The sequence below is a fragment of the Equus caballus genome, chromosome 5, assembly GCF_041296265.1.
Source record: "Equus caballus isolate H_3958 breed thoroughbred chromosome 5, TB-T2T, whole genome shotgun sequence".
NCBI classification, from domain to species: domain Eukaryota; kingdom Metazoa; phylum Chordata; class Mammalia; order Perissodactyla; family Equidae; genus Equus; species Equus caballus.
In genome coordinates this window covers 35,802,596-35,818,089 of record NC_091688.1, presented here as the reverse complement: position 1 = coordinate 35,818,089, position 15,494 = coordinate 35,802,596, and the positions used below count along the sequence as shown (strand labels likewise).

Genomic DNA, 15,494 nt, shown 5'->3' with positions numbered 1-15,494 from the left:
AAGCGGTTCTTCTAAAACGGCTTTATATCCTCTACTCAAAGCAAACCAATGGACTATGCTGGTGGTTATAAAAGACGTCTCTAATTTTTACTCTTCACGTGAAAAGACCCAAGGGACTATGCTGCTCTAACATTTGAACATGAGCATTACCATGTCAATTTATCCAGTATTACCCCTAAATTCTCATGGGAATTCCCCAATTTTTCTACTCCCAAATCCAGCTTCATTTACATTTGGGATATATTGCCTTGTCTTGTCACTTTTCTACTTATATCTTATTTCCCCAATTAATTATTAACATCTCAAGAATAAAGACCAATATTATAACTTAATGAAGGAATTCTCAAAGCGTGGTCATGAAACTCTTGGATGATCCCCAAGATCCTTCTAGGAAACATGCAAGGTCAAAAACTATTTTCATAATAATACTAAGACATTATTTGCCTTTTTCACTCTTATTCTCTCATGGGTGTAGAGTTTTCCAGAGGCTACATGACATGTGATGATATCATTGCTTTGATGGCTAATGGAATGTGTCCTTACATATTTCATATCTTAAAAAATTCTCAGTTTTAATTTCAAACATGGTAAGAACTGACAGATATAACCCACATAAACAAAAACTCTTTGGGGTCCTCAATAAGTTTTAAGAGTATAAAGAGGTCCTCAGACCAAAAATCTTAAAAACTGCTGATTTTAAAATACCTTATACCTTTTTCATATAGTTGTATTCTGTACTGTAAAAGAATCATAGATGAGGCAATTTCAAATTAGCAGTATTTTTGAGAGGTATCATGCTATAATGAAATGTACCTGGATTTTGCAGTCAGACAGATCCAAGTTGAAAGCCTAGTTCTTCCATTTACTAGATACATGTAGACTTTGGTAAATTGCTTAATTTCTCTAAATCTCAGTTTTTTCATCTACAAAATGAGGTTTAAAATATCTACTAGAATGGACAGCTGTGAGGATTAAATTAGATATTCTTAAAAACTAGTTCTTTCCCTTACGCTTTTCTATTTTTCCACCATAGATGCAAGTTACTTACACAGGGGTTGGTTCTCAATAACCGATTAACCATCCCATCCCTATATCACTGCGAAAGGCTTGAGAATGGGCTCTGCTTTAGGATGGTGATGGAGTCTACGCCTGCTTTCTCCCTCTCTCCCCACTGAGTTTACAAGGCAACATGACTCCCCCTTAGGGGGCATATAAGCTTCATTTTTCTGTTGGCTCACTCACTATTCTATTTCCTAGTGCCTCAAACAGTGCCTGGCACTTAATAAGCACTGCATAAATCTTTGCTGAAGGAATGAATAAATGAATGGCATATTGTCAGTTCCCCTGGAGAGACAACATATCCAGCCACTGGCTGTAGAGATAAATACCTCCAAAACATGCTTCACCACTGCGTCTGTAGTTCCAAACAGATCAACCCCAGTTATTCCTCTCACATCCGACTCCACTGCACCAGGGGACAAGTTTTTTTTCCTTAGACCTTTGAACGGGTAAGGAGTGGGATGAAAGATGCAAACATAACGTTACCAAAAAGAGCCCAGTAACAGGAGCAGCAAAAGGTACCATGATAGACTAACGTTAAAGAAAAAGGGAAAAAGAAATTTAGAGAGACTGAAAAAAGAAGAGAAACTCAAGAGCTCCTATTTCTTTCTAAAAATGTTCAAAATATTGAAGTACTTTCACTATCTTCTCCACCCTTAATACTTAACAGACCCACTACTGGGATTTCTTTCTAAAGAAGGACAATCCAAACTTCTGACACAGCTAACTACTTCTTCCGCAAACCTCACCTCAAGAGCTGTCTACATGAGCTAATGCCCATTTCCATTCTTCAAAGTCTTGAAATGTGGTCTCAAATGGTAAACATTCAATTTCCACTGTCAACTTTATGAAATCTATGGCAACTTTTCTTCCACCGTCGCAAAAAATTTTAAAAGAAAAGCCATTTGGGGAGGCCACAGTTCACTGTTTCTGTCTGGGAGCTTTTAGGCAACTCATAAGGAACTTCCAAAGAAGTTAAGGAAACTAGACCTATTAAATATAAAAACAGCTATTTGGTGGAAGATACTGTAAAACTAAAAACTATGCAAAAAATGTATTCATATCTTTCACTCGACCCTTGGGTGGGGGACAAAAAATTAAACTGTCATGTCCTTTTAAGCTCTTGCTTAAAAGGCTAGTTACAGATCTGAATATATGTATTTTGTGATTAAAAGTTCTGGAGGCTAGTTTCACCAGGAGGAAAACAATGGAAAAAAGACACCACGATAAGAAGAGTCTTATTTGTATAGGACCCACAGTTACGGCTCTACTACATCTTTAAAAGCTGATTATTTGTGCTATAGCCAGAACCGAAATTATGATAACAATACTACTATCTTACATTGAAAAGCACTTTGTGGTTTTCAAAGCGCTCTAACATGTTATGTAATTTGATACAGATAATAACCTTTTGAGACAGGCGAGCAGGTATAATTATACCGGCTCATAGATGAGAAAATAGAATTGGAACTAAAATCCTATCTTTTGAAGTATTTTGGAGAAAAGAGGAAGACAAAACCCCCTGGCACTTGTAAAATAAAACACAAATATCTATAATGGGGGGAAATAAAAACTATCATTGAAAATAAAACCTAAGTAGTTTTTTTTTTTTTTTAAACATAGTGACTTCAAGATTTTATTTTTCCTTTTTCTCCCCAAAGCCCCCTGGTACATAGTTGTATATTTTTAGTTGTGGGTCCTTCTAGTTGTGGTATGTGGGATGCTGCCTCAACATGGCCTGATGAGCGGTGCCAGGTCTGCGCCCACGATCCGAACCAGCGAAACCCTGGGCCGCTGAAGCGGAGCACGCGAACTTAACTGCTCTCAGCCACAGGGCTGGCCCCAAATCTAAGTAGTTTTAAGCCCAAATTTTAGCATCTGCAGGAAAAGACAAAAATTTAAATTTAATGATCGTATTTATCTTCATTGTTATAAAATTACAATATCCCTTTTATATTATAGTGGCACCTAAACATCAGCATCAGAGAAGCAAGTGCTTAAAAGGACACAAAGAGTTTTAATTATCTTGTCCCCTGTCCAAGATGAGCATTTAGCCAATAGGTAGAGAGAAATAAAGCCAATGCTTTTTTTAAAAAAAAATACACTCTCCCAAGGCTTCATAAATACATTATCATAGAGATGCCTCCTTTCACTTATTTCACTTGTCCGTTTAATAGGATCTGTCAACTTTTTCTAATGAGTCTGGTGTATGAAACAGATTCAAAGAAAGATACAAAGACAGCTGTGAGGAACTTCACCTCCAATAAGCTTCAACAAACACATTAAAAGGAAAGCTGTATGACAGAATGGAAGCCTTTGTTGTGCTTGCTTGTAATGATCCAGAAAAAGGGGAAGGTCAAAAACAGACAGATGAATAGTGACAGGCAGTGAAAAGATACTTAGAGAAGAAATATCTGAGCCTTCGACAAGCCACTCTCTAGGACTGAACGACAGATGGAAAATTTCTACAGCAGCTACTCAAATCCAGAGGGAGAGGAGGACACTCTCAGAATGGACCAGTTTGACACACGCTTCCCAATGGGGACCAGGGGAAGTAGTAAAAAGAGGGATGAAGACAGGATTTGGCAGCAAATTAATACTTTTTTAGTAGTCATTTCAAAGATTAAGCCTGAATTACATGAGCTTGACATGCAAAGGTGTAAGCACATTAAAATAATTTAACCGTCAGTTCACTTGTAAGCTCAAGCTAAAAAAGTAATCTATCTTCTACATCTAGGTTGTAAATATATTCCCTTCTAATCACATATTTTTTGCCAGGCTAACACAAAAGATTCAGGTTAAACTAAGCCCTGTGGGGCTTAATCCTCGTGGGAGACATTTCAAGAAGACAGATCTTCCTTCAAAGATCTCTGTTTTCTCATTGCTTACCTAACTCAGAGTGTGCCCTTTCAAAGGGAGACACTCAGAAAAATTCTAATTTTCATCAGTCCTCTAAATTTGAGGATATTCATTGTCTGGCTCAGAACTAACTTTTTCCCTCTTGGAAATATTAGCTCTGGTCCCCAACAGACTTGAAAGCTAATTCCTCTTCCTGTGTTCAGACTTATTTGAATCCAGGCAAAAATAACCCAACTTAAAAGAGTATGCTGATTTCTAGAAAAAGAAAGAATGCAAAGTCTAACACAAAAGCTCCTTCCACTTGGTTAAATACCAAAGCATCTCCTTCCACTCTGGTTAAGGGGTTATTGGAAGTCAAGAGAGATGTCGAATAAAGAAAAACACTTAGAAATGTCAAAGAGAGCATTAACATTAGCACAGCAAATTAGCACAAAACATTCAATATCACACATAGTACATATAGCAATTGCAATGTTATTATATAGTAATCCATGCACTTTACACATTCAAGAAAAAGCATAAACCCCAACTGGAGTCACACTCTCTCCCTCTCTTCTGATTTAGGGCCTTAATTCTGAAGCAAAACTGTTCTCCTTCTATAAAAGTGAAGAAAAGGCTTGCTTGCCTTGGACATCTCATGATCACCGGTGAGAATCCATCCTTCTAACTGCCCCAAATTGCTTTAGCTAGGCCACAGGGAACCCGAGGTGCTAGCATCAGGTGGCATAAACAGTATTCTTAAGGTTGGAGCAGTATAAGGCCCTTCTCAACCTGGTGCTCTAGGAAAGAATTAAGCCCCAATAGCCAAAGCATCATTTTATGCATGTTAACAAATTAACTTCTCTGTGATCTAGAACGGCATTACCTGTATACCGTGCTTAGAAAAACTGAGAAAATATTTACTCAAAGTATTTGAGTAGCCTTAATTCTCTCACAGAACCCCAATTGGGAAAGGCTATTCTAAATAACTGTTCCTGATCAGCTGGAACAGGATGAGCTGGGACCCAACCCCACCAGGCTCCTATATCCTGAGACAGAGAGGGTGCTTTGAATGTGCACACAGTGAAAAACTGAGGAAAGCCACAGTTAGGTTACTGCGAGAGTGAATAATAAGCTCCCTGGTACTAACGGTGAGGACAGGGCACAGGCTCACAGAGCCTGTGCCTAACCCCTCCTGTTGGCACAGCTGGTCACATCTGGGTGTACTTAAAAAGCCTAGCCAGTCTGACGAAAAACTGCAATGGCAAAAGCCCTAGCAAAGAGAGTACAGCAACCTTATCTCCAATACAGTCTTGTTTATACTGTTCCCTCCTAATTCTGAACTTTCGAAAACTGCAAAGACAGCACAATCTATAGGTTCTACTCTCCAACTGTCCTCATCTTCCCCTTGGCTTGTTTCTTGCTAGATGAATCTTAACCGCTATTACAACATTCAAAATGCTGCACCCAGGATCCCAAATTTTCAACTTGCTGTTCATGAATGGTACAGCAAGTACCATACTGCCCCAGCCCACATGTCACAGAGGTGTTGGGAAAAGTTATCGCCTCAGCAATACAATGCAGAAGGGTGACTCTTATTACCACAAAGAACCAGGCAAGGACCTACGAGAGGCCCCTCCTTTTATAGAATGAAAACAGTGTTTTGTAGTCTAGCCGCTGACCCTTCAGAGAACCCAAACTCCAAGAATTTCTAAGGCAACAACAAATAGAAAGAGACAATTCAGCAAGTGATAAGTAAATTTAACTGGGCAGAGAACCACAGCATTTAAAGTTCCAGGTACCTATTCCAACTCTCAACAAAGCACTTCCATCTATCCAGCATGTACATCTCATAGGTACAGTCCTTTCTCTGCATTTAAATTCTCTGCTTAGCAACTCCTCACATCTCCCCTATACAGCACTAAAGATTTAAATCCTTATTGAAAAATCAAGATATATAAACTGAAAGGAGGGATTATCCCAACTATCCAAAATCTACAAGTTATTTTAACTTCTGGTTCTAGAAGTCTGCCCATTAAAAAGTATTCTGGCGGCTGGCCTCGTGGCCGAGTGGCTAAGTTTGCGCACTCCATTTTGGCGGCCCCGGGTTTTGCCGGTTTGGATCCTAGGTGTGGACATGGCACTGCTCATCAGGCCATGCTGAAGCGGTGTCCCACATAGCACAGCCAGAAGGACCTACAGCTAGAATACACAACTATGTACTGGGGAGCTTTGGAGAGAAGAAGAAGAAAAAAAGACCAGCAACAGATGTTAGCTCAGGTGCCAATCTTTCAAAAAAAAAGGTATTCTGGACATAAAAATCCCTCTCCTACTCTCTATGCTGCTTACACTAGGAGAAATACAATAGACAGATTTTCCTATTTCTAAATGAGGCCATAGGATCCAAGAGTCCTGTTTCCCTGTGCTAATCTATTCTCAAAATTCGTTTCTGTCAAAGATGTGATTTTTCAAATTTTAGTGAAAAGCTTGATTCTTAATCAAATACTCCCAATAGTATATAGATTTTAACTAAAAACTGATCTAACTAAAAAGTGAAATTTTCTTCAAATTACATGAATTTTCTAGAGCAATTACTTTTCTTAGGGACTAACCCAAGATGAAAAACCATCAAAGCAGATTTAATACCCCAGAAACCCTATTATATGAGAACAGAATAGTCTAAATTCTCCTGTTCTAGGCCAACTATATTCACTATTTTAAGCAATTGCAGTTTTGCGCCAGACATGACTAAGTTGTCCCCTGAACTTGGGCAGCTCACCAGAAATATCCCAAACGCGCACAGTCTGGTCCAGGCTGGCTGATACAACCAGGTCTTCTGAGGGGTGGAACTGAGCACACATTACATAATGGTTGTGCCCCGTTAATACACTGCAAGAAGAGAAAAGAAAGAAAATACCAAATTAGAGGCAGGAATCAACAGACTCCTACAGGCTAAATACCATTCTCCACATTCAACAGATGCAGATGCAATTATACTTTTTTGAAGGCAAAGGCAAGTTATCCTAACAAGCTCAGCTGTTTTAACAAGAGCTCTCTTCTTGATTCTAATGCTTTAGTATTTAAATATTACTAATTTCAGGAGAACTGAGATTGCACAACTCTCCTCTCAGATTAAAGATATTAAAATATCAAAATAAATGGAATTTTAGTAATTCATACTGGAAACTATCTATTAGATTTTAGTGGGGTATTCCTCTTAAAGGGCATCATTATAAATGATCCTTACATCTTCATGGAAAGCTCTAGACCCAAACACAAAGCAGGACAGAGGTCTAGACCTTGATTCAGGTTTCATGGAAACAGAACTAAAACCTAGCTAAAAGTTTTGTTCTAAAAGCCTAGCTATGTGACCTCCTTTCCCTGGTAAGAAATAATGAGAAAATCCAGGCTTAAACATTACTAATGAGATTGCCTTTATATTTATCATTTTGTACGTAAAAGCATCTTACAAATACAATCAGTAGTTAATCAGGACACATAGCCCATTAGGGAAGAGAGATGATTGTTCTGAAGAAAAGCTGACTATGAAAAAACTAAAAAGAATGAAGACTCTTTGAGCCCTTTGTCTCCTGCTTTACCAGACACAGGTCCTAGACTGCCAGTTCCATACTCGGATGGTCTGATCATCTGAGGCACTCAGAATCCATGGATATTCCTGAAAGATATTCCAGACAAAGGGTTTGAACATTAAACAAACATGTTCCTTCAGGCTCCTGTAACCATTTCTCTCTTTAGAAGGACCATTCCATTGACTAACGTCTCAGCTTTATTAGCAGAGGTACTGCTGCTTCTCATTTATCAGGCTAGTTGTCTTCTCTTCCCCACCATTCTACAAGCTTTTCCCAACACTGGCACTTTCACCTATAAGATTTAAGACTGGAAGCCAGACAAAGGCATAATAGAGTCTCAAAGTATAATATTATACTATTAAATATTTACATTTACTTTCACGTGTGTGTGTATCTTTATACTTGCATAATTAATCTTGTAAATTAAGATCCTGTGAAAAGATCTTCTCTCTTTAACTCTAGCATTGGAATATTGTTTTATAGTCTGACTTCTCCCTGTCAGACCATTTAGTCTCAAAAAGTTCCCAAGTCTCAGTAACCAAAGCAGAAAGCAACATATAAAAACAATTTAGCCCTTCTAGAGTCTATAAGCTTGTTGAGAAAAGCATTTCTCATTCACAGTTGTATCTGCAGTATTTAGCACAGAACTTAGTAAGTACAAGGCACACATATATTTATTGAACTGAAAAAATAAAAGAAAATAAGGTTTTCCACAACCTTCCAGCTAGATGGCAACTTGTACTAGGCAAGAGTCTTTAGCAAGTCCTCTTTGATGGGGACAGAGTCCCCATCAAATAGACTACCTGAGTGGTTATCATTTTCAAATGTTTCAGTTATAATTTTTGCAATCATTCTACCCCATTCTATCCCAAAATTTTTTAAATTTTAAAAAAGGAAACTTAGCCAAGAAATTCTAGTTTATTTCATTATATTCCTTCTAACTTAATTCAAGAGACCTAGTTTACTGAGAGTCAAGGAATAGTACAAGATAATTCTAGTAGCATAGAATAATAGAGAGATTCAGTCAGGCTGGAAGCAGCTTAAGAGGTTAGGAGTCTCTAACGTATAACTCAGTATCTGTCTATTATGATATCTGACATATCAAAGAAGGTAGTAAGCCTGGCTAAGGAAGCAGCCTCTATTAGACCCTAAAATCCTAGGATAAAAGCGTATGAATATTAATGCTTTAAAATATTTACTAGTTCGTCAAAATGGCATCTTACCTTGGCCTTCCTCCAGACACACCTACTTAATAATGCCCCACATGGGATTAGCCTGCAAACTTTTGTCTGCTAGCTCAGAAAACCTGAAATAAAATCTTCACTTTTCCTGACAGAGAATCAATGCCTTCCTCACAGAGTCCAGTGAATCTAATTAAATTAAACTCAATATAACCCTGAGTCCTTCCTTGTAGAAGGAAACAAAACAGAAAAGTCAACACTACATAGATCCTAAAGGGCCACTCCAATAACAGTTCTGTTACGAAAGCATGGGTTCTTGAGGAGCAAGCAGAGGATTCCTCCTGGGAAACTGAAGAACGCTCTAGAACTAGAGCCACCGTGGCTACTTACATGATGAAAAAAGGTGGTGCGGATGTAGTCTAGGTGCCCAAGCAATGTGAAGAGACAGCGCCGAAGCTTGTAATTCCAAACCTGCAAAGAAAGAGATCCAACTAAGGAATAAGACATAAGGGCCTTGAGCGTCTGAAAGGCTCAGCTTTCTCAATAAACAAGTTTGGACTCATACTTTCACACTTCTAAATAGGTAGGGAGTCTTGTTTAAGGTTGGAGGGAAAAAGACCCAGGATGAAAATACGTGTCAGCTAAACAACATGTGGGGAGGGGAAAAAGGCAAGGTTAGGGAAAAACTGAAGATAAAACGATGGAAAGATTTTTCTTTTCTTTAGGGAGAAACCATCTATTTAATAAGATGAGACAAGTTGCTTATCCAGGACTTAACTTGAAACTCTTCTTTCTACTGCATAGTTGCATTCTTAGCTTGAATACAGACCCCTTAGCACTTTACCTTAGCTCAGGATTAAAAAGTAGGGCAGATACCATGACTCCAAAGGAAACAATAGCATAACATAAGGCACCATCTTCTCTTACACTCTTAACTTGGTAGCAAACAATGCCCAAACATTCACGGTTTGTACTCATCTATCAGGCAAATGGACTTTATCTTATTGCCATGGAAAACACTACATGGCTAAGTTAGGCTGAGCTGCGCAGAAAAACATCACATTCAGATATGAAGTTGAGCCAACTACTGAAGCAAGAGGCATCAATGGACACAACTGAAGAAGACATTAAAACCAGGACCATAAATGTAAGATAGCTCACGTGTCCCATCTAGAAAACCTCTCGAAAAATGCGAAAATAAGAGGTCAAACGACTTTTTAATTCTTTTTTAACATTTAATACCTGTTTAGACTCTATCCAAGACAATTTGTTACTATTCTTTCTTTTTACCTAAAAAATTTTAGGGGCCGGTCCGGTGGCGCAGCAGTTAAGTGCGCATGTTCTGCTTTGGCGGCCCAGGGTTCACCGGTTTGGATCCCGGGTGCAGACATGGCAACGCTTAGCAAGCCATGCTGTGGTAGGTGTCCCACATAGAAAGTGGAGGAAGATGGGCACAGATGTGAGCTCATGGCCAGTCTTCCTCAGCAAAAAGAGGAGGATTGGCAGATGTTAGCTCAGGGCTAATCTTCCTCAAAAAAAAAAAAATTTAAATTTTCTTTTGTAAATTACAAAAAGTATTACCATTTCCTGTAAGAAACTCACACAACCCTAGTATGATTGTTCAAACAAGAATTTAAGCTCCCAGGGCCGTCCCTGCCTAGTGGTTAAGTTTGGTGTGCTCAGCTTTGGTGGCCCAGGTTCAGTTCCTGGGCACAGACCGACACCACTTGTCAGGGGCCATGCTGTGGTGGAGACCCACATACAAAATAGAGGAAGACTAGCACAGATGTTAGCTCAGGGCAATCTTCCTCAAGCAAAAAGAGGAAGATTGGCAACAGATATTAGCTCAGGGTAAATCTTCCTGAGCAAAAAAAAAAAAAACAAAGAACAACAATGTAAGCTCCCTAAAGGCAGATTCCTCATCCATCATGCTTCACACTACACTCTAGTACCTACTATAGCAGCTAATGCTTAGTAGGTGCTCAATACATATGTACAGAAATGAGAAAAGGTAAATAACACGAAAAGTGAAAATATTCTAATACCTTCTCCTTCATCTTTCAAATCACCTATAAATAGATATACATGTACACAGTGGGGTCTGAGTTTCACACAATTAAATCATACCATAAACATAATTCTATAACTAGTATTTTTCCCCTTATATAGAGTTCAGCGTTTTAAACTTCCATATTTCTAGCTTCAAACTGTCTTGACTCCTTTATAGTCCTCTACCAAACTCCAAAACTGTGACTCTTTAAAGACTCATAGGGTTTTTAGACTCTGGCCATTTGGGGATTCCTGTCTTACTCTTTGTAAATCAGAATTATACTAATATTACATTTATATGGATATTGCAAACAATATGATGGTCCATAAACATGACTTTTCTAGATAATCCTCCTTTCAGCAGAGAAATGTAAGTTAAAACGACAGCATGATGACATACATGATACAAACCCATGAGCTGGCTAAGACAATTAGCATTTCCTCCCAATCCACCAACCCCAGGCAACGACTAATCTACTTTCTGTCTCTACTGATTTGCTTATCTGGATATTTCATATAAACAGAAGATAATTCTTTTTTAAAAACATTAATGACTTTAGAAAAAAACCTTTTTAAAAATGCTACTCAGTCTTTCCTTTCTTAAACAGATTATAAGGAACCCGAGTTAACCATTCTCGATATTCAATGGTCATGAGCATAAATAACACTTCACTAGAAATATTACAATGAAGTGATATCCTTACGAGCTTTAAGGTCTATCAGGTGGTTTGAGCTTCCACCCCCCCCAGGAGGCAGTGCCTAAAATCTAGCAAACAGAAAGAACTGTCCTTCCTACAACTCCAATGCCTCTTTTCTCTGCAGGCAGCTGTCAGTTTTCTTGTCTGTCACCTAAGTTCTGCTGTATAACTTCCTGACGTAGCTTCTGAAAAAGACTTTACCCTTTTTTTTTTTTGAGGAAGATTAGCCCTGAGCTAACTGCTGCCAATCCTCCTGTTTGCTGAGGAAGACTGGCCCTGAGCTAACATCCGTGCCCATCTTCTACTTTCTATGTGGGACACCTACCACAGCATGGCTTGCCAAGTGGTGCCATGTCCACACCCGGGAGCTGAACCAGCGGACCCCAGGCCACCAAAGCAGAACATGTGGACTCAACCACTGCACCACCGGGCTGACCCCAAGACTTTAACCTTTTTTATGAAGTAAATTTCACTGATTTGGTTAGATACACATACTTAAAGGAAATAACTTGTGGAAGTAAATAGAGAAAACATTGATTTTTTTAATAGGTTCAAAGCCTCTGGCTCTGGTTTTTGTCTTTATTACAGTCAAAGAATTGTCTATATTCTGTCTCTGCTTCCTTACTTCCCATTAAGGTGCTAAGATCACTAATTTCCTCCTAATTAAGCAATCCAAAGGTTACTTGGTCTTTACTTTATTCTGACCACTTTCTCCTTGCCAAAATTCTCTCCTTCCTTGGCGTCCAACAGCCTTCTGCTTCCTCCTCTTGGTTCATCTCCAACCTCTCAAATCACTCTTTCCTATGCTAACTCTACTTCCTCGATCTCTAAATAATGGTTTATCTTCTCATTCAACATAATCCTTGAGTGATATCTTCTACTACTTCTGCTTTGGCTCCCTCCTTCATGATGACAATTTGCAAATATATCTATAGTGCAGACATATCTCCACTAGACTGTCCCTCAGAGCCAAGATGGAATTCATTACCCATCTGCTACGGACTGAACGATTGTGTCCTGCCCAAAATTCATGTTGAAATCCTAATGCCCGATGTGATGGTATTAGGAGGTGGGGCATTTGCAAGGTGCTTAGGTCATGAGGGTAGAGCATCATGAATGGGATTAGTGTTCTTATAAAGGACACCCCACAGAGCTCTCTCACCCCTTCTACCATATGAGTACAAAGCGAGAAGTCAGCAGCCTGCAACCTGGAAGGGTGCGTTCACCAGAACCTGACCATGCTGGCACCCTGCTCTTAGACTTCCAGTCTGCAGAACTGTGAGAAATAAATTTCTGTTGTTTAAAAGCCACCCAGTCTATGGTATTTGTTAGACTAACTAACACAGATTAAGACACCATCCTCCTCCACTCCAGAAAACTGTTACCTACTCTTGCTGTTTTTCCTTTCCTAATTAATGGCACCCCTTCTACCTAGTGACCTAAGCTAGAAGCCTGAGATAAACAAATAAAAATCACCTCATTTATTTCCCCTTAACATCCCTCCAACATCCACCCAACAAACTTACTGATTCATTTCCTTAAGCTCTCATATCCATATCTTTCTCTCCATTTTGAATGCTACTGCTTAAGCTTATGCTTTGTTCATCTCAGATGGACTTATACAACAGGCTCCAAATAATATCTCTACTTCCAGTCTTACCCAATTCATCCAATCTTTTCTCTATACTATCACCCAAGTAATCCTTTAAAAAAATATGTGAATCTGATATCACTTCTCCATTTAAGCCCCTTTAGTGGCTCCTTGTCGTCTGTATGATAGCATCCAAAATTCTGAGCACTGCAAACAGGTACTCCATGATCTGGCCCTTCTCCTCTTTGGCCCCTTCTCTCATCTTTTCTCCAGATTTTATCCACACAAAACTAATCTGAGTTTCTCAAATGTATCCAGCTATGTCATGCCTTTTTGTCTTTGAACCTGGATTGTCCTTCTCTATTTCACTTTGGTTATCTCTCTACTGTATCACTCACCAAACTGTATATGCCATTATTTGGGCATATATTTATCTCCTCCATTAGAATAAAAGCTCCTTGAGAACAGAGACCAGTTCTTATTTATTTTTGAATTCCCAAAAAATAAAACTGTCTGGTATACAATAAGCATTCAATAAATGTTTGCTGGATAAGTGCTCTGAACAACACTGTCAAAAGCCTAAGCTCTATATGAATGAGATAGCCCGGGTTTTAGTCCCTTCCAGAATTCCCAAATGCCACATCCCTCTGTCCTTTACTCACAGTCATGACAGACCCTCTGTACCTTAATCTTATAGTCATCTCCTCCAGAGACAAACAGTGGCTGCTGCTTATGGAAGTCAATGCCTCGTACTGGACCTGGGGAAGAAGGCAGGCAATATATGTTAAAAACAGCTGTGCTTCCTAATCTCTAACATGATTCTTATTCAGGATTTTTTAGTTCTAGCCCTTCCACATTCTTTGATCCTAAAGAAGGTCTAATCTACTCTGGAAGACAATAAATACTTACATCACTTTTCACTTTTTCCTAAAAACTGTTATCTTACCATCATGTTCATCAAACTTGTCGATGAGGGTACACATCCGATAGTCCCATAACTGGATGACCCCATTGTGTAAACTGGTCAGGATCCAAGGTCTTTTAGGGTGAAAACTGAGCCCTGGGAAAAAAACAGAGAATGATTCAATGAGCTAAGTAAGGTCTATAATGTCACCTCCTATCAATTATGATAAGAAAAAGAAACAGCTAGGTTAATCCAAGGTTCATACATTCACTCTTTGGATGCCAGACATTATGAATTTTGTTATTAGGTGCTGGATTTTTTCTTTTTTTTTGGTAAGATTTTATTTTTTTCCTTTTTCTCCCCAAAGCATCCTGGTACATAGTTGTATATTCTTAGTTGTGGGTCCTTCTAGTTGTGGCATGTGGGATGCTGCCTCAGCGTGGTTTGATGAGCAGTGCCATGTCCGCGCCCAGGATCTGAACCGACGAAACACTGGGCCGCCTGCAGCGGAGCGCGGGAACTTAACCACTAACCACTCGGCCACGGGGCCAGCCCCTAGGTGCTCGATTTTTGTTATAGTCCTTAAATATTGCTGGACTTTGTTTTAGGATGCAGTTAGGTTACTCGAATCAGTTGATCTTTTGAGGCTTGCTTTTAAGTTTTGTTAGGGTGGGGCTCCAGCAGCCTTTAGTTTAGGTCTAATTTGGCACCACTATTAAGGCAACACTCATCTGAGGTTTCTATATGATGCTCTGTAGTATTAGGAGGGCTTTCCATTCTGGCTACTAGGAACACAAGCTATTCCCAGCTCTATGCGAGTGCCAGGGATGCTTCTGCCTTCTCCTCTCCACTGGTTCTTTCCCATGCTTTGGGGCTTTTCCTCAGATGCACGTGAAGATTAGTACTCAAAGGCCTGACAGGATCCCCTACAGAAATCCAGGGTTCTCTGTGCAGCTCCCTCTTGTCTGGTATTTCGCCCAGCAAACTCTAGTTGTCTTGGCTTCCCTGAACTCAAAACTCTGTCTCCTCAGTGAGACCACAGGGCTCTTCCTGCCTCCCTATACAGCAGCCTGGAAACTCTGCGGGTAATAAGCTAAAACAATCATAGGACTCATCTTGTTTATCTCCCTTCTGTCAAGAATCACTCTCCTTCACTGCCTATCATCCAATGTCTGAAAACCTTCATTTCCCACGTTCTGTTTAGTTGGGCAGTTGTTTAAGGTGGGGAGGTAAGTCTGGTCTGTTACTCTGTTATGACTGGAAATGGAAGGCCACAGAAATCACAACTGCTAACAGTTGGAGTGTATCCTTTCAGATATTTAATGCAGACCAAATCATTTTATGAAAATGAAGATAACATTATAATGTCCTGCAAACTTCTTTTCTCACTTAAATATATATCATGGATCTCATTACATTTAAGTACGTATAAACTTAACCTCATTCTTTCTAAAAACTGCAAGGTTCAAATGTACCACATTTTAAAATTATCCTACTGGTGGGCATTTAAGGTTTTTTCCCCTAACTTTAGTCTGTCAGAAAACTGTACCACTGAAGATACTTCTACACATAATCTACCCTATT

At 39.2% G+C, this 15,494-nt stretch overlaps 1 protein-coding gene across 2 annotated transcripts in view; it reads right to left on the bottom strand.

Annotated features, from left to right (window-relative positions):
* Positions 1-15,494, bottom strand: part of COPA (COPI coat complex subunit alpha) — a 39,541-nt gene that overhangs the window by 22,205 nt on the left and 1,842 nt on the right. For both annotated transcript variants that reach the window (XM_001914729.6, XM_023640888.2), the window contains exons 2-7: positions 13,953-14,066; positions 13,691-13,764; positions 9,059-9,139; positions 7,497-7,573; positions 6,677-6,786; positions 1,389-1,498 (exon numbers count right to left, since the gene is read on the bottom strand). In XM_001914729.6, coding sequence (XP_001914764.3) covers positions 1,389-1,498; positions 6,677-6,786; positions 7,497-7,573; positions 9,059-9,139; positions 13,691-13,764; positions 13,953-14,066 — 566 coding nt within the window. The remainder of the gene's footprint in view (positions 1-1,388; positions 1,499-6,676; positions 6,787-7,496; positions 7,574-9,058; positions 9,140-13,690; positions 13,765-13,952; positions 14,067-15,494) is intronic.